This window comes from Saccopteryx bilineata, chromosome 2 (assembly GCF_036850765.1).
Source record: "Saccopteryx bilineata isolate mSacBil1 chromosome 2, mSacBil1_pri_phased_curated, whole genome shotgun sequence".
Taxonomy (NCBI): domain Eukaryota; kingdom Metazoa; phylum Chordata; class Mammalia; order Chiroptera; family Emballonuridae; genus Saccopteryx; species Saccopteryx bilineata.
In genome coordinates this window covers 335630243-335654674 of record NC_089491.1, presented here as the reverse complement: position 1 = coordinate 335654674, position 24432 = coordinate 335630243, and the positions used below count along the sequence as shown (strand labels likewise).

At 48.9% G+C, this 24432-nt stretch overlaps 1 protein-coding gene and 1 long non-coding RNA gene across 3 annotated transcripts in view; one reads left to right on the top strand and one right to left on the bottom strand.

Moving 5' to 3' along the window:
- The window catches only part of LOC136322611 (pre-mRNA-splicing factor SLU7-like), a 62734-nt gene extending 58639 nt beyond the window's left edge, over nucleotides 1–4095 (top strand). The window contains 3 exon segments of the mRNA XM_066254536.1: nucleotides 1115–1174; nucleotides 2320–3098; nucleotides 3100–4095. Of these exon segments, the coding sequence (XP_066110633.1) occupies nucleotides 1115–1174; nucleotides 2320–3098; nucleotides 3100–4090 (1830 nt within the window). The 3' untranslated portion in view covers nucleotides 4091–4095.
- Nucleotides 4096–8838: 4743 nt separating this feature from the next.
- On the bottom strand, nucleotides 8839–20647 carry LOC136323429 (uncharacterized). 2 transcript variants are annotated; one of them, XR_010728969.1, is made up of 5 exons: nucleotides 20574–20647; nucleotides 19488–19994; nucleotides 17625–17783; nucleotides 17379–17510; nucleotides 8839–9531 (listed from the first exon to the last, which is right to left on the bottom strand). It is a non-coding gene; the product is annotated as an uncharacterized lncRNA (long non-coding RNA). The 2 variants fall into 2 exon arrangements; XR_010728970.1 differs by having other exon boundaries at nucleotides 20582–20647.
- Between the last annotated feature and the right edge of the window lie 3785 nt (nucleotides 20648–24432).

The window sequence follows — 24432 nt, the reverse complement described above, 5'->3', positions numbered from 1 at the left end:
AGGTGGGTGTCAAACTTGACCGTGCACTGCACTAGCGTGTTACAGCTCAGATTGCTGGGTCCAACCCCAGAGTCAGTGGTTCATCAGGACCAGGGTGGAGCTGAGGAATTTTCGTTCCTTTCCAGTTCCCAGGTGATACTGGTGGGATCAGAGGACGTCACTTTGGGAGTCATTGGAATAGCATCTCCCTTGACATCCAGGATATTATAAGTCATGATAAGATTGTAAGTGCTACCAATATGCACTTGAGTTCCCTAAAACAACTTCAAAGCCCGAAATGCCCACAAATGCAGTGCAGACTGAATACATCAGAATGGAGGGGATTCGGGGGGGGGGGGGGGGGAGAGAAGACATTTGTTGAGTGCTTACCGCAATGCTCTGATCATACCACACGATTGCCACCAAGGCCTATAAGATGGGTACTCATTTCCCTATTTTACAGATGAGAAAAAAAGAGGCTCAAAGTTTCATCAGAGCCCATGCCAGATAGCTCAGCTGGTTAGAGCATCAGCCCAAAGCACAGAGGTTGCCTGTTCAATTTCCAGTCAAGGCACATACAGGGACAGATTTCTTCCTCTCTCTCTCTCTCTCTAAAATCAATTTTAAAAAAGAAAAGAAGCCTGACCAGGTGGTGGCGCAGTGGATAGAGCCTCGGACTGGGATGCAGAGGACTCAGGTTCGAGACCCCGAGGTCATCAGCTTGAGCACGAGCTCATTTGGTTTGAGCAAAAGCTCACCAGCTTGAACCCAAGATCGCTGGCTCCAGCAAGGGGTTACTCAGTCTGCTGAAGGCCCGTGGTCAAGGCACATATGAGAAAGCAATCAATGAACAACTAAGGTGTTGCAACATGCAATGAAAAACTAATGATTGATGCTTCTCATCTCTCTCCGTTTCTGTCTGTCTGTCCCTGTCTATCCCTCTCTCTGACTCACTCTCTGTCTCTGTAAAAAATAAATAAATTTAAAAAAAAGAAAAAAGAAAAGGAAAGAAGAGGGATTGCAGGTGGCCCGCAGCTGGGCTTGACCACTTTTGCACGTCCCCTCCTCCCCAGCCGGGCAAGACTGAGCTCATACCTGGGCCTCAGTGGTGGCCAGCCGGCTTCTGGCCTTGCAGACAGAGCCGCGCTTCCGCGTCCTCAGCCGCCCGCCCTCGGGAGAGCCGTCAGCCGTGTGGGTGCGGGCGCTACAGCTCAGACCCTGGCACTCACTGCTGTAGTCCCGAGGGTTCCCTCCTTCTGGGCAACTCTGCTCTGGGTGCCGCAGGAGAGCTTGTTTGGCTGGTGTCCTGCTTCCCTTTGCAGGTTGCTGGTTCCAGGGGAGGTGGTCACTTCGGATTTGGGGAGTGACTCGTCCCAGAGCTTGGGGTGGCTGTCTCTCAAGGTGTTTCTCCCTGTGCCTCCTGGATTGCACTCTCTTCCTGCTGCTCGGGACTTCTCTCCCCATCCCCCTGGAGCCCTGGGTGAGTGGTTGTGAGAGAGGTTTTCTGCGCGGTCCCTTTAGGGAGAATCCTGGGTCTGAGAGGTCGGTCTCTTTCTCACGAACAGTGTCCTGACTTGTTTCCAGCTAAGTGCTGTCCTTACGCCTCTTCTGGGCTCTGGGGCTGCAGGCTGGGGCTTTGTTCCTGGGGCTCGGGACCCTCCCCTCTCTGCTAGACTCGCTTCCCCCCACGCTAGTCTCTGTGAGCTGCCGTTAGCTCAGGGAGGCCGGGCAGCCCTCTCCGCATTTCCGCTTTTCCTGCCAGGCTCGGTGTGCCTTCCTCAGTGTTCCTTGGTTGAGGAGTCCTCTTGGTTTGGTCCAAAGTTGGTTTTTCCAGATGATGGTTCTTGAGATTGGTTTGTGATCCACTTTGGTTCTGGGAGGTGGAGGTTGGTACGTCCGCCTACTCCATCACCATCTTGTCTTCCCTCTGTTCCTTATTTTTTATCTCTTCAGTGGTTTTGAAAGTAAAAAACCTGTCACTGGAGCTGCACTGCCCAGTATAATAGCTGTTACCCGCTTATGGCTCTTAAGCACTTTAAATGTGGCTAGTCTGAAAAAGTGTAATATCCATATATTTCTCTTGCACAGCATTTCATGGGAGGGTTTTAAGCTTGGGTGGTGGGACATGATATGAACAAATCAGGGTTTTGAAAAAACTATCACAACAGGGCTAAACTATTCCAGGGAGTCGGAAGACTGGCAAAACTCGCAAGATCTGGCGAGACCCAAAGAGTTGTTAGTGCACATGTCCCACGGTGGCTACCGGGAACGCTAAAACAGAAAATAAAAGTGGGCGGGTTGGTTTTGTTTCTATCCAGTGGTATTGTGCCCCCCCCCCAGACAAGACTGAGAGAAGGCCGGATAACAATAGCGGCTGCAGCTGTAGATACCGTTAATACTGCCCCCCTGTCGGGGTCCAAAGAAATGAGTTTGGAGGAACCGAAGAAGATGACCATAGAGGACTGGCGAAAGAAGAAGGAGCTAGAAGAACAGCGAAAACTGGGTAATGCTCCTGCCGAAGTTGATGAAGAAGGAAAAGACATCAACCCTCATATTCCTCAGTATATTTCTTCAGTGCCATGGTATATCGATCCTTCAAAAAGGCCTACTTTAAAGCACCAGAGACCACAACCAAAAAAACAAAAACAGTACAGCTTGTCTGGAGAATGGTACAACAGGGGTGTAAAAGAGAATTCTGTAACTACTAAGTACCGCAAAGGAGTGTGTGAAAATTGTGGGGCCATGACACACGAAAAGAAAGACTGCTTTGACAGACCTAGGCGAGTTGGAGCAAAATTTACCGGAACTAACATAGCTCCTGACGAACATGTCCAACCTCAGCTGATGTTTGACTCTGATGGGAAGAGGGAACAGTGGAATGGCTACAATCCAGAAGAACACATGAAAATTGTAGAAGAATATGCCAAAGTCGATCTAGCAAAACAAACACTGAAAGCCCAGAAACTCCAAGAAGAATTAGCCTCGGGAAAATTAGTGGAACAGGCTAATTCTCCAAAACACCAGTGGGGAGAAGAGGAACCAAATTCTCAGATGGAAAAAGATCATAATAGTGAAGAGGAGGATGAAGATAAATATGCCGATGATATTGATATGCCTGGACAACTTTGACTCTAAGAGACGGATTACTGTTCGGAATCTCAGGATTTGAGAAGATACTGCAAAATATTTGCGGAATTTAGATCCAAATTCTGCTTACTATGATCCCAAAACAAGAGCAATGAGAGAGAATCCCTACGCCAATGCAGGAAAGAATCCCGATGAAGTGAGCTATGCAGGAGATAACTTTGTTAGGTACACGGGAGATATCATTTCAATGGCTCAGACACAGTTGTTTGCGTGGGAAGCCTATGACAAGGGATCTAAAGTGCATCTGCAGGCTGATCCTACAAAACTAGAGCTGTTGTATAAGTCCTTCAAAGTCAAAAAAGAAGACTTCAAAAAACAGCAGAAAGAAAGCATCCTGGAAAAGTATGGTGGCCTAGAACATTTGGATGCCCCTCCAGCTGAATTGCTTCTAGCTCATACGGAAGACTATGTGGAGTATTCAAGACATAGGACTGTCATCAAAGGGCAGGAGCGGGCTGTCCCCTGCTCTAAGTATGAGGAGGACATGAAGATCCATAATCACACGCATATCTGGGGATCTTACTGGAAGGAAGGCCAATGGGGATACAAATACTGTCACTCTTTCTTCAAGTATTCTTACTGTACTGGAGAAGCTGGGAAGGATAGTGCTAATTCAGAGGAATGTATAGTGAATGATACAACCGGAGAAGAAGCCATGAAGAAACCTCAAACCCTCATGGAGATGCATCAGGAAAAACTAAAAGAGGAGAGAAAGAAGAAGAAGCATCGAAAGAGCATCTCAGATAGCAATGATGAAGAGAAGAAACATGAGAAACTGAAAAAGGCGCTGAATGCAGAGGAGGCCCGCCTACTTCATGTCCAGGAGCTCATGCAGATTGATGAGAGGAAGCGGCCTTACAACTGCATCTATGAAGTGCAGGAACCCACCGAGGAGGAAATGGAGGCTTACAGGATGAAGCGTCAGAGGCCAGATGACCCCATGGCCTCTTTCCTTGGACAGTAGGGACCAGTCACAGACGGTTGCCCACAATAAACAGAACGGACAAAATACTCTTTTCAGCTTCTTGCCGATGGTTGTATTGATAGATGGCAAAGTCAGTGTGTGCTCCTCTTGCTGTCTGACTTTAATAAAGCTTCCAAAAGTGTAAAAAAAAAAAAAAAAAAGGAAGAAAAACAGTTTAATTCCCCAAGAAAAAGCAAAGTAACAGAGCCGCAGGCTACACAGGGATCTGTGGCCAGGCCCACCTGACACCCAGAGGCGTGGGGGTGGGGGTTGTCAGAGAAGTTACCTAGAGGAAAAATGGGTGGAGCCAGATGGTGGTGTGATGGGCAGTGCAAAGGAATAGAAAGCTTGTGAAACATCAGACTGACCTGGGGGGTGGGGGAGGAGGAGGAGAGGAAGGGAGGTATCTTCTATGTTGGATGGGATAAGAGTCAATATGCTGAGAACAGACTTTGCTCTGGGGGTGTATTAAGCCAGTAGCCAGGGCCTCTATCACAGCAGCCTGGCCCATGCAGGTTCGCATTGGATTCGGACAGTCGGTAAAGAAACGGAGCCAAAAACTGGTGGGCCATCATCTTTAATCCTAGCTTGCACCCGGCGGGCAAGTAAAAACACACACTGGGCTCCAAAACCCACTCACATTCAGTGCTCACAAAGCTACTGACTTATCTGAGTTTCCTAGAATCAAAGCTTTCTAGCTCACCAGACTTATTCACCTCTGTTCCCCATGTCCTTCCTTCTCCCTGCACAAACTCTGCACAAACTGGCTTCTCACTCAACACTCCACCATCTTGGGTGCTTCTCCTGGCCTCCTCCACATGGCCTTTTTCTGCTTTGCTCTCTAATGCTAATCCCAGGAACCAAGAGAGCAAGCTCCCGTTCTGCCCCCATTTTATTTATTTATTTATTTATTTTTTTACTTATTCATTTTAGAGAGGAGAGAGAGAGGGAGAGAGAGAGACAAAGAGAGAGAAAGACAGAGGGGAGGAGCTAGAAGCATCAACTCCCATATGTGCCTTGACCAGGCAAGCCCAGGGTTTCGAACCGGCGACCTCAGCATTTCCAGGTTGACACTTTATCCACTGCGCCACCACAGGTCGGGCCCCCCATTTTATAATGTAGAAATCCAGACCTTTAATCCAATATACAAAATAGGGAAGTCTCTAATACAAAGTCACTTATCTGAGGCATGATGGGATTGCACCACCCCACATCAAAAAGGGTGGGAAAGGCTTAATCCCAAAACCAAGCCCCAGGCTACAAGGATTCTGCCTGCCCACAGCCCACCCCCAACACACATTAATATCACCTGGGTGATGGCCTCCACGTGGGCAGCAGCATCTTTAACAAGGTGGGCATAATATATTTTATCTGCCCAACAGAGTGGGAGCAGGATGAATGAGAAGTCTGGCAGGTGAAGTGCGGTGGGTGGGGAGAAGTAAATTGTAGAGGATGGGAAAAGGGAATCCCAGACTGCAGCCCACACCAAGACCCCAGAGCCAGATACTGTGGCCAGAAGATGCTACTACAGATTCCAAAGTTGGCAAGGGCAGCCAGACAGGAACAGGGAGAGACTGAGGCAGAACTCCCAAGTTGGTAGGTCAAGGCCATCAGTGAGCAAACAGTTTCACTAACACTGTCAGGCGGAAACAGGAGTCCTTCCACATGGGTTGTGTCACCCTCCAAAGATTACGGGCTGTGTGGGCAGATAAAATATATTATGCTCACTTTGTTAGAGATAGCGCTGCCCACATGGAAGCCTGTCGCTCAGGTGATATTAATGTGTGTTGGGGGCGGGCTGAGGGCAGGCAGGATCCTTGTAGCCTGGGGCTTGGTTTTAGGACTAAGCCTTTCCCACCCTTTTTGATGTGGGGTGGTACAATCCCATCATGCCTCAGATAAGTGACTGTATCAGAGACTTACCTATTTTGTATATTGGATTCAAGGTTTTGATTTCTACACTATAAAATGGGTGTAAAGCCAGTGGCCAGGGCCACCATCACAGCAGCCTGGCCCATGCAGGTTCGCATTGGATTCGGACAGTCGGTAAAGAAACAATGGAGCCAAAAACTGATGAGCCATCATTTTTAATCCTAGCTTGCACCCAGCGGGCAAGTAAAAACACACACTGGGCTCAAAAACCCACATTTAGTGCTCACAAAGCTACTGACTTATCCAAGTTTCCTAGAATCAAAGCTTTCTAGCTCACCAGACTTATTCACCTCTGTTCCCCATCTCCTTCCTTCTCCCTGCACAAACTCTGCACAAACTGGCTTCTCACTCAACACTCCGCCATCTTGGCTGCTTCTCCTGGCCTCTTGCATGTGGCCTTTCTCTGCTCTCTGCTCTCTAATGCTAATCTCAGGAACCAAGAGAGCAAGATCCCATTCTGCCCCCATTTTATAGTGTAGAAATCCAGACCTTTAATCCAATATACAAAATAGGGAAGTCTCTAATACAAAGTCACTTTCTGAGGCATGATGGGATTGTACCACCCCATTAAAAAGGGTAGGAAAGGCTTAATCCCAAAACCAAGCCCCAGGCTACAAAGATTCTGCCTGCCCACAGCCCACAGAGACACACATTAATATCACCTGGGCAACGGCCTCCACGTGGGCAGCGCCATCTTTAACAAAGTGAGCATAATACATTTTATCTGCCCAACAATGGGGTAGAACAGGAGTTTGCTCTCTTGGTTCCTGAGATTAATATTAGAGCAGAGGAGAGCAGAGAAAAGCCACGTGGAGGAGGCCAGGAGAAGCACCCAAGATGGTGGAGTGTTGAGTGAGAAGCCAGTTTGTGTAGAGTTTGTGCAGGGAGAAGGAAGGACATGGGGAACAGAGGTAAATAAGGCTGGTGAGCTAGAAACCTTTGATTCTAGGAAACTCGGATAAGTCAGTAGCTCTGTGAGCACTGAATGTGAGTGGGTTTTGGATCCCAGTGTGTGTTTTTACTTGCCCGCTGGGTGCAAGCTAGGATTAAAGATGATGGCTGTTGGGCAGATAAAATCTATTATGCTCACTTTGTTAAAGATTACGCTGCCCACGAGGAGGCCATCGCCCAGGTGATATTAATGTGTGTCTCTGTGGGCAGATAGAATCCTTGTAGCCTGGGGCTTGGTTTTTGGGATTAAGCCTTTCCCACCCTTTTTGATGAGGGGTGGTACAATCCAATCATGCCTCAGAGAAGTGACTTTGTATTAGAGACTTCCCTATTTTGTATATTGGATTAGAGGTTGTGAAGCTACACTATAAAATAGGGGTAGAACGGGAACTTGTTCTTGGTTCCTGAGGTTAGCATGAGGGAGCAGAGAGAGTAGAGCCAGCAGCGGAAGGAGGCCACGTGGAGGAGGCCAGGAAAAGCAGCCAAGATGGCAGAGAGCTGAGTGAGATGCCAGTTTGTGCAGAGTTTGTATCTGGGATAAGGAAGGAGATGGGGAACTGAGGAGAATAAGGCTGGTGAGCTAGAAACCTTTGATCCTAGGAAACTCGGATAAGTCAGTGGCTTTGTGAGCACTGAATGTGGGTTTTGGAGCCCAGTGTGTATTTTTACTTGCCCGCCGGGTGCAAGGTAGGATTAAAGGCTATGGCCCACCAGTTTTTGGCTCCTTTGTTTCTTTACCGACTGTCCGAATCCAATGCGAACCTGCATGGGCTGGGCGGCTGTGATAGTGGCCCTGCCTCCTGGCTTTACAATGGCCCATCAGTTTTTGGCTCCATTGTTTCTTTACCGACTGTCCGAATCCAATGCAAACCTGCATGGGCCAGGCATCTGTGATGGTGGCCGTGGCTACTGGCTTTACAGGCTGTCATCTTTTCTGTGTCTCCTTGTTGGGCAGATAAAATGTATTATGCTCACTTTGTTAAAGAGGCCATTGCCCAGGTGATATTAATGTGTGTTGGGGTGGGCTAAAGGCAGGGAGAATCCTTGTAGCCTGAGGCTTGGTTTTGGGATTAAGCCTTTCCTACCCTTTTTGATGTAGGGCGGTACAATCCAATCATGCCTCAGAGAAGTGACTTTGTATTAGAGACTTCCCTATTTTGTATATTGGATTAGAGGTTGTGAAGCTACACTATAAAATAGGGGTAGAACGGGAACTTGCTTCTTGGTTCCTGAGGTTAGCATGAGAGAGCAGAGAGAATAGAGCCAGCAGCGGGAGGAGGCCACGTGGAGAAGGCCAGGAAAAGCAGCCAAGATGGCGGAGTACTGAGTGAGATGCCAGTTTGTACAGAGTTTGTATCTGGGATAAGGAAGGAAATGGGAACTGAGGAGAATAAGGCTGTTGAGCTAGAAACCTTTGATTCTAGGAAACTCGGATAAATCAGTAGCTTTGTGAGCACTGAATGTGACTGGGTTTTGGAGCCCAGTGTGTATTTTTACTTGCCCGCCGGGTGCAAGCTAGATTAAAGACTATGGCCCACCAGTTTTTGGCTCCATGGTTTCTTTACCGACTGTCTGAATCCAATGCGAACCTGCATGTGAATGGTCACGATGGCGGCTCCTGGCTTTACACTCCTCACCTTCTAGGAGTCCCAGGGACCACCCTGACCATGATCAAATCCCAGATCTTTCAGGGAAGAAGAGGAGAGTGTTAAATAAGCAGGCACAGTGAGAGGTGGCAGACTGTCCAGACTGCCAAGGGCCCCTGGTACATTGAGTCTCTCATCTCTCCCAGTCTTTTTTAGTCTATTTTTTAATTTATTTATTGATTTTTACAAAGAAAGGAAGAGGGGGAGAGAGAAAGAGAGAAAGACAGTAATCTGTTCCTGTATGTGCCCTGACCAGGGATGAACCCGGCAACCTCTGGATGTCAAGGTGATGCTCTAACCAACTGAGCTATCCGGCCAGGGCTCTCCCAGTCTCTGTCCTCACTCCTATGATGTCCTGGAGGCTCCAGCCTTTTGGTTCAGCCTCCAAAGCAGAACTAGAGAATCCTGAGCCATATGAGACCTCTTTCAGAAAATGAAGATGGTCCCACTGCCCTGGAGAGAGTGGGTGCATCCGGCCACTCAGCTGGTCCCCAGGGTGGCTGCACAGGTGTGTGGAGGACAGAGGCAGAGTGTGGACTGCCCAGTGCAAACTATCAGGCCATGTCCTGGGGCCCCTCACCAGGCTCCCCCCCCCCGGGTTCACAGAAGTATCTTCTTACATGGGCACGAGAGCATGAGGCCGAACAGAAAGACTTCTGATTTCATTTCTCCTTAGATACGAGCTTTTATCAAGTGGGCAGTGGGCCAGGCCTGGCCCAGAACAGAAAGCCACCTTCCCATCCACAGCGTCCGGAGCTGAGCCAGAGGGTGGAGGAGATGCCTGTTTGAAGGAGGTGCTTTGGAAATTCCTCACATTTTTTGGCCTTTGTCTCTAGGCATTGAGATGGAGATCCGGCCTACCGGACTCTACAGAGAGCTCCCAGTCTCTTCTTTGCATTTGAAAAGAAGATCCTGAGCAGAGAGCAGAAAGAAAGAAAGAATTTGGTGGCTCTTTTCTCATATTAATGACTCATTGTGTCACTTGCGGTGCGGGGTACCATGGGGGAGACTGGTTTTCCTTTGCTTCCTCCCTGTATTCTCTTCCCTCACTTTGCAGCCCCAGGCCCAAGTCATCAGTGTTCTAACTGTCCAGCTCATCTCTAAAAGGAGCTGTCCTCCTGCACTCTCTGGGGTCCAGGTGAGGAGCCACTGAGCCACTTCACCGCAGGTGTTGTAAGGTACCAAAAACTACAGAATTAATATTAATATTTTAAGAGGCTTGGAGAACATTTTATTAATTTGGGTTAAGGTGTGCAGAAAAATTGTGAGAATAGTCTCTGTACTGTGTGATTGGTATAACCAGGATAGATCTTGCCATTGTATTGTAAATGCAAAGGGGAGGAAAACATGGATCCCCAGACATTCCACCACATCTGTGGGGAAAGGGGTGAATGGCTAGCCAGGTGCAGGGAGAGAAAAGCCAAAATAAACCTTTTCTTATAACTATGAGCCATTTGCGGGCATTTGTCCCCACGGAAACTACCTCTTCTATGTAAATGCATGTAGTTAACACGTGTGACTCCGGACAGAGATAGCAGATGAACACTAGATAATATGGGAATGCCTTTTAATATGTAAAAAGATATCTTTCTGCCATTGTGTTGACTTGTAAATTTTGTTTTCTCCAAAATGATGTATGGCTTGCAAATTGAACGTGGTCCTATCATGTTAAAGGATATATGACTATAACCAATAGTGGTAAAGGGCTCCTAATTACAATTTTTGCCTCTGTACTTCTCACTACAAAACTATAAACCAAGTAGAACAAAGGGCTGGCGTGCACTCCCTCAGACCACTTTTGGAGTTGCTGCCGCTTGGCCAAGCTAGACAATAAAGCTTTGATGTGTAATTGTTGGGCAAATAAAATGTATCATGCTCACTTTGTTAAAGATGGCGCTGCCCACGTGGAGGCCATTGCCCAGGTGATATTAATGTGTGTTGGGGGCAGGCTGTGGGCAGGCAGGATCCTTGTAGCCTGGGGCTTGGTTTTGGGATTAAGCCTTTCCCACCCTTTTTGATGTGGGGTGGTACAATCCCATCATGTCTCTGATAAGTGACTTTGTATTAGAGACTTCCCTATTTTGTATATAGGATTAAAGGTTTTGATTTCTACACTATAAAATGGGGGCAGAACAGGAGCTTGCTCCCTTGGTTCCTGAGATTAGCATTAGAGAGCAGAGCAGAGAAAGGCCACGTGGAGAAGCAGCCAATATGGCGGAGTGTTGAGTGAGAAGTCAGTTTGTGCAGTTTGTGCAGGGAGAAGGAAGGAGATGGGGAACAGAGGTGAATAAGGCTGGTACAAACCTTTGATTCTAGGAAACTTGGATAAATCAGTAGCTTTGCGAGCACTGAATGTGAGTGGGTTTTGGAGCCCAGTGTGCGTTTTTACTTGCCCGCCGGGTGCAAGCTAGGATTAAAGAAGATGGCCTATCAGTTTTTGGCTCTTTGTTCGTGTCTTCAATGTTTCAGGTCCCTCCGGATTAGGCTTAACACAGAGGACATCCAAGTCACCTGTGTGCTGGCAGACACAACTGGGAGCCAGGATGCCTGGGTCCTGATGACTCTGCAAGGTGTCACATCCCTGTGCACTTGGCTACACCCCTGTACACTTGGCCACACCCCTGTGCACTTGGCTGTCTCCGTCCAACCACCTCCCACGTAGAGTCTGACCTCTGCTCTAGAGATGAGAATCGGGCATGTTCAGTGTAAAAACATTAATAAAGGACAGGGACACCACAGCAGGGCTTCATCAGAAAATTACCCAGGAGTCCTCTTTAGCCTTCAGACTTCCACACACCTTTCTGCCAGCAAGGCTTTGCGGTTGTTGTGAACAAGAGTCCCTCCATCACCAATTGGAGATCCACGGCCTTTGTTCTCCTCAGAACTGGGGCCCCTTCCACCAGAAACAGTTTGCATCCAAATCAACAGATTCACAAGTAGCTGGGGGAGAAGGGGACTCTGGCAGCCTCTCTGCGGTGACTAACATCACAGCCTGCTGTAAAGCCAGGAGCCACGGCCAGGGCCACTATCACAGCCACCTGGCCCATGCAGGTTCGCATTGGATTCGGACAGTCGGTAAAGAAACAATGGAGCCAAAAACTGATGGGCCATCTTCTTTAATCCTAGCTTGCACCCGGCGGGCAAGTAAAAATACACACTGGGCTCCAAAACCCACTCACATTCAGTGCTCACAAAGCCACTGACTTATCCGAGTTTCCTAGAATCAAAGGTTTCTAGCTCACCAGCCTTATTCTCCTCAGTTCCCCATCTCCTTCCTTCTCCCTGCATAAACTGCACAAACTGGCCTCTCACTCAATATTTCACCATCTTGGCTGCTTCTCCTAGCCACATGGCCTCTTTCTGCTCTCCTCTAATGATAATCTCAGGAACCAAGAGCACAAGCTCCCACTCCGTCCCCATTTTATAGTGTAGAAATCCAAACCCTTAATCCAATATGCAAAATAGGGAAGTCTCTAATACAAAGTCACTTCTCTGAGGCATGATGGGATTGTACCACCCCACATCAAAACAGGTGGGAAAGGCTTAATCCCAAAACCAAGCCCCAGGCTACAGGAATTCTGCCTGCCCACAGAGACACACATTAATATTACCTGGGCAACGGCCTCCACATGGGCAGTGCCATCTTTAACAAAGTGAGCATAATACATTTTATCTGCCCAACACCTGCCCCTGAAGGTCGCCAGTGGACTTTCTCCACTCACTCCCTTCCTGACGCTGTCTAGATCACCTGTGCTCTGAAAGGCGTGAGTCAGCCCATCTGCTTTGTGACCAAAAGGAAGTCTTTACTGAGGCACAGCTGTCCCAGAGGAGGGAAGATGCAATAGGTAAAATGAAGCAGAGACTTCTTTGACAGTTCCCCAGTACTTTCTCAACTGACCCCTCTCAGATTCCCTCATACATCGTGTCAGGTTCTGTCTCCACCAGCCCTGCCTCCACGGACCTGGTCTTCCTCCAAGTGATAAAAAGACAACTGACCTAAGTAAAGGGACAGCAGCCATTGATAATGCCAGGTGAACCATTAACTCACTGCATGACATCAGGTGACTCACTTAACCTCTAAGTGTCAGCTTTTCTTTTTGAAAAATTCAAGGGTTGGACAAAAAGACCTTCAAGGTTGCTCCTCCTAGACATGACAGCCAAAGGCCCAAGTGTGAGCTCTACCTCTGACCACATTTCCCTCTCCAGCTGTTCGGGGGCAAGATCTGCCCTACAGGACTGGCTGTGGCTGGAATCCAGTATCTAGTTCCTCTGTGGTCCCAGTTCCCATGTGGGTGGCTGGAAATGAGAATCATAGGCAGACACAGCCACCCTAGTGTGCCATGTGGGCTCCTCAACCAGACTGGTCATTTCCAGATGGGGAGAGGTATCACAGTGTTCCCTGAGTGCTGGAGCCACAAACTAAACAGATATTTCAACTCATTTGGGGCCCAGGCTGGATGCTCGGTTGGTTAGAGCATCGTCCCAAAGCACAGAGGTTGTGGGTTCAGTCCCAGGTCAGGGCACATACAGGAACAAATCAATGTTCCTCTCTCTGTCTCTCTCTTAAATCAATAAATTAAAAAAATTTTTAAAAGCACTGCTATGGGTCCGGCAACTTCTTCAAAGGCATGTCTACTCTTGTTTCCTTTCTTCCTTCTTTCCCTTCTTTCATTTTTTAACTTCAAGGAGCACTTTTTCCTATGAAAAAGGATACTATTGATTGGCTAGCATTTCCCTTCCTTCTTCTGAAGATGAGCACAGCAGCTACTTCATCAGGACAACCTGAACATCCAGGTAGATGCCCCTTCCTCCTTCTCATGCTAGAAGGTCGACCCTCCTGACGAAGGGATGGTGCAGTGTTGACTTCACTAGCCCAGGTCACATGGGCTGCCAGCCCTCTTCAGATCTCTGCCTGTTTCCATGGGTGTGCCGGGTCTCTCCGTGTTTCTGGCTCTGTGTGTACCTGTCTGGGTGTGTGCCTGTGTCTGTCCATCTGCCTCCCTGATGTCTCTTCACAGGTTTCTCTGGGTTCACATACACGTGATTTTGTTACTCCCGTATAGTCTTCTTATTTTCTCCTTCCATTCAAGGCCCAAGTTCTCAAGGTTTTCTGCACATATCCAGTTGTGGCTGTGCCCTAGAGGCAGCCTGTGTCCACCAGGAGGCTAGAGTCAGCACAACAGATCTCCTTCCAAAAGACAAGTCTAAGGTGAACGATGCATGTTTTATCACTGTCTCCCCGGGATGATAGGGGAACCATAATGTCACACATCATTTCCCTCCACAAAATTCAGTCAATCTCCTTCATTTTGCTCTCTCCTCAGAATTCTCCTGAAAGCATCCTATTTTCATATACTTTGCACTGGACAGAAGAACAAGCAAGCATTGGAAGACCTGCCACATCTACAGCTCTCTTTAAAGATGTGATGCCACACTATGTGAGCTGCTGCACATGGGCCACAGCTGATTGGATTACAAGTGAGCTCTTGATGGGGGGGGGGGGGCAGTGCTGCCCCTCTATTGGTCAGCCAGCATCCTGTGAGATCGCCCAGCCCAGGAGCTAATGAACCTGAACCAATCAAATTCTTCAGCTCAGGGAGTTTGGATGCAGCATAGAATGGGAGCCAGGTTATTGTCAGTGAATGAAACATAGTGATATAGAAAGAAAACAAAGACAGAAAGAAATGGGACCAAGGCAACAAAGCAGAGTAGGAACCTTGCACTTGTTCTGGTGAGAAGCTCCAGATCAAAGGATGTAAATCCCAGAGGCCCCTATCACCATCACCTGCATCTCACATTGCCCAGGGCTTATCTTGCCCTCAGGCAGACCTCAGTGGATTCTTGATAAAGTTCATCAAATGGGCCATTGCATTCCTAAAACACCTTCCTGCCCTGGGCCACATTCCATGTGTTTTCACAGAGGTTAGATGTGCTGCTCACTGGCGCCCCTGGTCCCTGGGCCCCTTCCCAGAGTTACCCTCTGGGACACTGAGGCCCCAAGGGAAAGTGCAATCAATTCATCACTTCCAGAGCTGAGCCTGGTGGAGTCATCTTTGGGAGGTTTCCTTTCCCTTCCAGGCCTCCTCAGTGCCTCATGAGGACAGTTGTTTTCCAGGGTTCTAGAAAGAGAAATCCCAAACCTCTGTCTTTGGATGGTAAGGGCCATTCACAAGTGCCCACTATTTTGTTGGGTCCCCTGAGCCCCCTCCACCAACATGCTCCACTCTGGCTGGGCTGGGCCATACAATGGCAGGGGAGTGAAACCGGAGAAGAATGTGTGGAAGTTTGTGGCTTTCATCTCTTAAACAAATAGCAAATTCCTCTGGGTTGCCCGCTACAGAAATGAAACAATGATGTTTTAGGGGAGTCTCTAAGGCGTTACCTTAGCAACGTTCAGGCTGTTTTCAGGCAAGATCTAGTTAAAGAGGAAAAGAGAACAAAAATAATAGAAGGGACACATCTGGATGGGGTCCAGGAATGGGGGTCTTGGGGCTGAATGTGTGTGTGTGATGTGTCCTGATGTGTCTGCAATCCGCCTTTCAGCCCAGCTTCCTCCCGGCTCCCCTCAGTGAGTTCACCCACCGGAATACTAATGGGAAGCTGAGAAAAGACAGCATGCTACTCAGGGGACAAGTTAGAAAGGAAAAGACGTCACAGCTGTGACCACCTAAGTGGGAAGTGACGGGTGAGAAGCCAGCCAGGATGGCTCTTGAAATCACAAAGGTTGTGGGAGGAAGTGGGCAAGACTTTTCTAAATCTTTACATCTCTATTTTACTGATTTGAGAGAGAGAGGGACACAGGAACATCCATCTGTTCCTGTATGTGCCTTGACCGGGGATCAAACCAGCAACCTCTGCACTTCAGAAGGATACTCTAACCAACCAAGCTATCTGGCTAGGGCTAATCTTTTTTAAAATTATTTTTATTGATTTTTTTTTTTTAAGAGAGAGAAACATCAACTTATTGTTCCACTTATCCATGCCTTTATGGGTTAACTCTTGTATGTGCCCTGACTCTGGATTGAGCCCACAATAATGGCGTATAGGGACGATGCTCTAACCAATTGAGCTACCCGGTAAGATTTTTCACATGTGGCCAATGCTTGGGCTTTCGGCAGCGTGCAGAGGCCAGAACGCTGGCACTCTGTCAGACCAGTGTGTGGGGACAGAAAAGATATATTTCCTCCCACCTTTCTAAATTCTTCAGGCTGGGCTAATAAACAAATTGGCATGAGACCTGCACAGCTGGAAACTAAAGTTTAATAACTTTTAGTTTGGATACCTCCTTATACGTGGGAGAGACCCACAAAAATGAGTAACTCGACAAAAACCAAACACCTTAAATACCCCCTTCAGCTAAAGCCAAAGATGTTTGGAGGTGGAGAATAGGTTAGGGCAGGTTATCAGGAAAAGTATAGTAAACAAGGGTAAGATTGTAATGGAGATGTAAGTCCTGCCTTCTCCACTGTTGAAAGTTTTTAGAAATTTACATATTCACTTTGTGGGAAGGTGAGGAAATACCTTTACAAGTGGAGATTTCCCTTAGGAATCAAATGCCCTTCTACACGGGGCAATTTCTACTTGGTTTCCACAGCTCCTCCCGTGTTGCGGTTTCTTGAAATTAACCAGCCTATTGATATCCCTAAGAGGCATATTTGGGGCTGGCACACTCTGCTTCCCTTCACTTGCTACTCAGGGTGGACACGTGTTTTGTATCAAAGCAGACCTAGTGTAAGGTGGTGGTCCCACACACACAAAAAATACGCATATTCAGTTTGCTACTAAAACATTTTGGTGTGGTTGTTTTTTAACATTGATTCTTTATGATAATGATGACAATGAATATGATGATGATGGAGCTGACAATACATACAGTTAGGGGCTGAACTGTGTCCAGGGCCTCACAACCCCCAACACCTGTGAATATGACCTTATTTAAAAATAGGGTCTTGCCTGACCTTTGGTGGCACAGTAGATAAACCATTGACCGGGAACACTGAGGTCACCAGTTTGAAACCCTGGGCTTGCCTGGTCAAGGCACATATGGGAGTTGGTGCTTCCTGATTCCCACCCCCTTCTCTCTTTCTGTCTCTCCTCTCTCTGTCTCTCTTTCTCTCTCTCCCTCTCCTCTCTAAAATGAATAAATAAAATAATTTTAAAAATAAATTAGAAATAGGGTCTTTGCAGATGTAAGTAAGTTAAGAGGAGGTCATTAGGACGGGCCCTAACCCAGTGACTGACTAGCATCCTTATAAGAAGAGGGAAATTTGGACACAGGCACCAGGGATAATGCCATGTGACGGGGGTGATTGGAGATGTGCTGTCACTTGCCAGAAATTGGTGACAGCTGCCAGAAACTAGGAGAGAAGCCTGGGGCAGGTTCTCCCTCTGGGCCCCTGTGAGGACAGTTGGCAATGGGGGAAGGTCACATGAGGAACCAGGTCCGGGGACTTTGGCCAAAACCACCCACACCCATGACCGCCAAAAGAAATGGCCCAGGAGCACTGTGAAAAAAATCTGTTAGCCAATGAGATTTCACCATGACATATCAACCTGAACACCTACCGATGCTATAAATTACCCCCCACCCCACCCCACGCCAGGGAATCTGCGCGACTTCCCTGGCCCCTGTCTTGTAGACCAGTGAACCTCACCCGAGATGCGCTCTAAATAAAGCTTTTGCTGTTCCACACTTGGTGGTTACGTCCTTCTTTCTTCCTCAGCGGGAAATACCTTACAGCCCCTAAGAAGGAACCGACCTGCTGACTCCTGGGTTTCAGACTTCTGGCATCCAGAACTGTGAGATGACAATTGTGTGCTGTTTTAAGCCACCCAGTTCGTGGTCCTGTGTCCCAGCAGCATTAGGAAACTCACACATCCACAGACATTATCTAGTAAAAGCAGGGGCAGAACAGGCATTGATTTAATCAGTTTTACAAACAAGAAAGTCTCCTCATTACTTGGAGAGGTCAAAAGAGTAAGAAAGTACTGGATCCTGGCCTGACCTGGGGTGGTGCAGTGGATAAAGTGTCGACCTGGAAATGCTGAGGTCGCCGGTTCAAAACCCTGGGCTTGCCTGGTCAGGTCACATATGGGAGTTGATGCTTCCTGCTCCTCCTCCTTCTCTCTCTCTGTTTCTCTCTCTCCCTCTCTCTCTCTCCTTTCTAAAATGAATAAATAAAAATAAATAAATTGGGTATTATAAAAAAAAAAAAGAAAGTACTGGATCCTGGCCCGGTCCAATGACACTCATGCTGGGCCTGTGAAAATGAGCTCACGTTCAGGGGATGTGGGCCTGCAGACCAGTCTGCACATCTGTCCCTCGACAGCCATCCTGGACCCTTTGCCACGGCCCCAAGAATACCGAGTAAGAGGGAGGACCGCTGTCTGAAGGCTCACCCCATCTCCTTCTCCACCAGCTCATCGCATGAGCTCACAGCAGCCAGGAGCAATGTGTGTCCTAGCCCAAAACTGGACACAGCCAAGTATGAATCCCCCTCATTATTCAGAAGTTTGTATGTGAGTTATCTAAATTTATTTATTTATTTTTTTTTTGTGACAGAGACAGAGACAGATAGGGACAGAAAGGCAGGAAGGGAGAGAACTCTTTTTTTTTTTTTTTTTTTTTTTTTTTTACAGAGGCAGAGATAGAGACAGACAGACAGGAATGGAGAGAGATGAGAAGCATCAATCATCAGTTTCTCTTTGCGCGTTGCGACTTCTTAGTTGTTCATTGATTGCTTTCTCACATGTGCCTTGACCGTGGGCCTTCAGCAGACCGAGTAACCCCTTGCTGGAGCCAGCGACCTTGGGTCCAAGCTGGTGAGCTCTTTGCTCATGCCAGATGAGCCCGCACTCAAGCTGGCGACCTCAGGGTCTTGAACCTGGGTCCTTCCGCATCCCAGTCCGATGCTCTATCCACTGCGCCACCACCTGGTCAGGCTGTATGTGAGTTATCAAATGTCACCTCCAGAGTGATACCTTCCCCAAACCCCTGTTGTTGTTTTTTCCTCATAACACTGAATGCTATCCATAATGCTCCTGCTTATTTACTTAATTACTTTTAGATTTCCTCTTTTACTAGATTGTAAATTCTGGTTCCTAAACTAGTGCCTTGCTCATGACAGTTCCTCAGTATAATGGGGAAAGAACCTGTTAAAAACACTATGGCAGTGGATAAAGTGTTGACCTGGGATACCGAGGACCCAAGTTCAAAACCCCAAGGTCACCGGATTGAGCGCAGGGTTGCCGGCTTGAGTGTAGGGTCATAGACATGACCCCATGGTCGCTGGCTTGAACCCAAGGTCACTGGCTTGAACAAGGGATCACTGGCTTGGCTGGAGACCCATATCAAGGCACATATGAGAAAGCAATCAATGAACAACTAAAGTGCCACAACAACGAGCTGATGCTTCTCATCTCTCTCCCTTCCTGTCTGTCCCTCTCTCTCTCTCCAAATAAGTTAATTAGTTAATACAAATAAAAACACTATGGTACATGCATGCCCTGGAATGTTAAACAGCCAGAGAAAAGAATGAGTTGGGTCCAATATGCAGTCCTTGGAAAGATGGCCATGGTATTATTGGGTGGGGGAGCAATTTGCACAGCGATACCCACTGTATGCTCCTGGGTGTGAATATATATCACAAACACATAAGCTAATTGCTGGCAGTGGCTACATGTTGGAGGCAGCATTGGTGAGGAGTGTGGTGTCCGCCAGGACCGGGGCCAAGCAAAAGGAAGCTGGCCAGTTGCTCACAGAGGGAGAGAATTTACTGAAGTCAGGGGAGGGACCCGCAGGAGGGAGACTCAAGGACAGATCCTACCTCTGTCACCAAGGGCACCAGGCCACAGGTCCAGGGACTTACTGATCCTTCTTCCATTCCTGCTCCATTGAATTGGGAGAGCCTGGGAGGCTGGCAACTGGAGGGAGTCCACAGAGAGAGCACCCCTCTGTTTCTGTGATATCACGGAGGAGTCCCCAAGGATTGCTAGGTTCCTTGCCGAAAACTACTAAGAGAACTGATGACAAGTGGGGTGGGGGTAGGTCTGGTGGAGGGTTAAGGTGGGAGGGAGAGTGTAATCAGGGGGACATGCTGGGAGCCAGGGCTTCAAGGACAGTGATACTTACTGAGGGGGAAAGTGTGGGCAGGAACTTACACAGGGCGGAAACTGCGTCACCGGGGCCCAGAGACAGGAAGACACCAGCCTGGCAGAAGAGACAGGAGGTGCCTGGGAGGGCTGGTGGGCAAGGTGGCACAAAGCCTAGCGATGAATCCTGAAGGCCCCCGTGATGGCCTGAGGCATCTGGACCATGCTCTGAAGTCTGTGGGAGCCACAGCCACTGGTGAGCGCAGAGCAGTGGCAGATCGGTGCTGTTTTCAAGACAGTGGGGGTGAGGGCTGGGCCAGGAGCCTGTCCTCCTACTCATTCTGCTTCATTCCTACCACAACCACACATTCACTGCCCGCCACACACACACACACACTGCACACAAACAACCACAACCACACGCCACACACACATGTCCACAACCACACATCCACACATATCACCTACACATTCACACAGACAGCCACTTATACAAGCTATACCCATGCACTAGCCCCGCACACCACTTCCACATATCACCCATATACACACCTAGCATACCAAACACACACACACACACTGTACCACTCTAGGCTTGTGCCTCCAGTGAGCTCAGGCAAGTAACTGGCTCATGAAAAACAGGAAAGAATAAAAGGTAAAAAGCCTGCGATCGCTGGTGCTGTTGCTGGGCTTTCAGACCCCCAACTAAGATCCAGAGCTCCTGGATGTGGGGTGACTCCCCACCTCCAATTCCCATCAGAATCACAGGGACTAGGCCAGGGCCAGGCAACGCCCCCAACCCAGCCAGAGCCGTCGCCCCTGGTCTCACTCCTACACCCCCCCCTTCTCTCCCTCTGACGCACTCGGGCACCTTCCTGTCTCCCAGGACCCTGTCCCCAGAGGGCCCTCTCTCACTGCGCCTTTCCTCGGATAAGGGATAAGCACAGGTTATCTGCCCATCTGCTGGCCACTGGCCTGTTTATCTTCTTAGGGCTCTTTTCCTGAAATAGCTCCGGGTTATCTAAGCTGCTGGAACCGGCTGATAGCTCCCCCTCCCAAGGAGCCTGGCTGCTCATCACTGGCAGGTTTAAATTCCTTTAATCCAGGCCTGGATTCCACACATTATTAGACCAAGCTGGAGACCTTCCTGGCGGCCAGGCACCTCCACCCCATCGGACCTCCACCTGCAGCACATGCGCACAAGAGCGCCAGGTGGCTTCCCCGTTCTCCTTCCCTGGCCAGGGGTTCTGGTTTAGTGAGCTGGGGGTGCTGCTTCATGTCTCACCCCCGCACCCAGCAGCCAGACGCCTCTACGTGAAGTCCCCTTGTCCCCTCAAAGTTGTCAGACCCAAAGCCAACCTCATGTTCTGCTTTATTCCACACCTCCTCCTGCTCCCATCTCTCCATCGTTCAGTCACGTCAACACCCCCCCGGGCTCCTGGATGAAAGTCTCAGTCACGTTTCTGTACCCTTCCTACCTGGCATTGCCCTTACCGGAACCACAGAGGGAGTCCTGGCCCCCACCCTGGAGTGGGAGCCCTCTGACAGCGGCCCGGGGCTCTGCAGTTCAATCTTCCTGCACACAGCAGCCAAGGTGATAGCCTTCAACCAGCATTCCAGCCTGGCACTGCCCCGGTCAAGAACCTTCCATGACTCCCCATTAATGGCCAGATACAATCTAAGTATATCTGTCTGGCTCTCAAGGTGCACCTCCACTTAGGTGACATTATAGTCCAACAAGTATTGCCTCTGCTCCGGTCAGGCTGGCCGCTCACAGCCCCCCTACCAGCAGGCCTGTTGACCAGAAACGCCTCTTCCCCTCACCCAGACCTCCTCTCCTTTCAAGTCCCAGTTTTGCTAAGTCCTCATCAATGCTTTTCATTCATTCATTCATTCAGCTCACATTAACTGAGCACTTACTATGGGGGAGCAGGCTTCTCCGACCAGCCAGCCCTCTGAGCCCCAACGCAAGAGTAACTTCTGCCCAATGCTTTTGCACAGAATCCCTTCAGGTCTTATAACCTATCACCATTAGAGGTGCATGGCCCTCCACCATGTCATAAGCTCCTTGAGGACACCAGTCTCCAGCTTCTTCTGTGCATGTCCCCAGGACTGTGGCTCCTACACTTTCCGAACTTCACTGCAAGTACTAGGGTTTTTTTCTTTGTTTGGAGGGCTGGCCTAGGAATGCTAACTTTTTGTCTCGTTGAGAAATAAGATTTTTCCATTACCGTGACGTCATAAACAAAAGCGCATTTTAATGCTAAGAAAGCAACGCTAGGGAAGGAGGAAGAATAGAATCTCAGAATGAAAGCCAGTCCTTGGAGAAAACTTTAGCACATGTTCCTGATTCTGCATTTCAGAACATAATCTCAGAATAAAAGGACAGTCCTTTCAATAGAATCAATTTAGCAAATTGGACAATTCTTTGTCTTTCTTTTCCATCCATTCCCAAGGAGACTGGCAACACCCAGCCCAGTGTCTGGGAGCCACTGCCTATAGGTCCCTTTGCTTGGCAAGCACAGGTCTCAACTGACTAGAGCAAGTGCTGGATGTCTCTGGTGTCCCTTGGAAAAGCCACCCCGAGTCTCCTCTCACAAGACCCAGCCTGGGAGGCCTGGCTGGGTTGCAAAATGGTTAGAGCATCGTCCTTGTACACCAAGGTCACAGGTTCGCTCCCTGGTCAGGGCACACACCAGACTCAAACAATGAGTGAGTGCATAACAAAATGGAACAACAAATTAATGTTTCTCTCTATATATTACTCTCTTTCCTTCCTCTCTCTCTGAAATCAATATAAGCTAAAAAAATATTAAGACTTAAAAAATAAATAAAACAAGATCCAGCCTGGGAGTGAGGGACACGTCTGGCCCAGCAACGACCTCATGCCCAGACTGCCGTCCTTTTAGGCTCTGGGACACGAGGCTCCTCTGTAACCACACAGATATTCCTGACACCGATTGTGTCCTACTTTTGAATGGTGAAGCCCTGGAGGCTGCGAGGAGGCAGGTGGGACGGGGGCATCTGGAGCGTCGGGCAGGAGCAGAACACGAATGGGTCGCAGAAGCCAGCACCCACCCCGTGGCCTCACAGCTCTGAGCCAGTCGGAAGCCGAGCAGACCCCGGCGCCTCGGTCCCCAACCCTGCATTCTGCGCTCTCCCATCCTTGTCTGAGCTGGCGTCTTCAGGACAGAACGACACAGGAAACTTTCCACTGCTCAGCCCCGGACCCCTCCAGCCACTTCCGTACAAAGCTCTTGCCGCTGGATGGGAGAGAGAGCAAAAATTTTTCCAAAGGATGTATGTGTGTATTGTTGGGAGCAGCCAGCGTTTCGGTGAACCCTGGGTCATGGCACAGCCTGACAAATGGCAGGAAGTTCAGGACTTGGGCCTGACATTTTTTTGCACAAAGGCTGCACAGCCCAGCCAGGTGAGCTGGGCCTGGGGACTGACACGGGGCCACCGCCCGGCACTTCCTGCCCTTTGTTGGCCCATGTGACAGCCTTCCCCGGTGCTCCAAATGGCCTTTCTTTTGTGCCTGACTCCTGTTCATTATTTATGGAGAGGAGCTCCTCAATATAGAAATGGGTGGGCCCGGAGTCAGGAGCAGGATGTGGGAAGGCAGACTGGCAGGGTGCCTGCCACCGGGGGCAGGATTGACAAATTAAAATAATGTGGCTGTATGCACCCAATAATAGGCCTGTCTGGTATTTATATACCTGACGAGCTGTTCCTCGTCCCCTGGCACGTTCCAGGGACTCCCAGCCGCCCGTCCATCGGTCCTCTGGCTGGCACTACCTTCTGGTCCTCCTGGCTTGCTCTGCCTTTGCCTGTCAGTGGATCTGCCTGTCCTGACCCTCAGAGCCATTATGTGCTGCTCCTAGAGAAAGGGACCCTTTCTCCCACCATAGGAAAGCCTTGGCTGTCGCTTCCTCAGGGTCCTTCTTTGCTTCCAGATAGCGGGCATGTGGGTCTGTGGGCAATGTGCACGGAGGACCTCTTTAAGTGCCCAGTCTTTTCTTCGGGGTATCATTCACAATGGTATAAATCTTTCTAAAAGGAATCACTCCTGTTCCTGATGTCTCAGAGAGAAGACACAGAACAGAATTTGAGGTTTTCCTGGGCACTCGGGGTCTTGGTCAGGAGTCCTGGTGAGCAGTAGGGAGCATCTGAGGTCAGGGAGGAGCAGGGGCGCTGGGTGCCGATCCTCACACTGCCTGGTGGGTGTGCATCTTTGAGCAGGTTCCTTCACCTCTCTGGTGCTCAGAAGTGTGCCTGGCAATATGGAATGTTCATTTTAATTCTCATGATCTGTGGTTCTGTGATTCTCTTCGTACTAAGTGGTCATACAGTGATGTCAACACAAAAGTCATCAAGGTAGCCCTGGCTGGGTAGCTTGGTTGGTTGAGACATTGTCTCAAAGCACAGAGGTTGCCAGTTCGATCCCCAGTCAGGGCACATACAGCAGTAAATTGATGTTCCTGTCTCTCTCTCTCCCTTCCTCCCTCTCTCTCTCTCTCTCTCTCTCTCTCTCTCAAATCAACACAACAAACATTTTTTTTAAAGTTAACAGACCCAAAGCAAATATACAAGTGCCTGCATGTGCCTTGTGGAATATTTTCAACTCATCAATGACTTTTTTTTCCTTCCTAGTGTTTGACTGTGTTCCAGCCAGATGAGTTGTCAGAAAGGTGAGTTCTGGAACCATGAGATACTACTGTA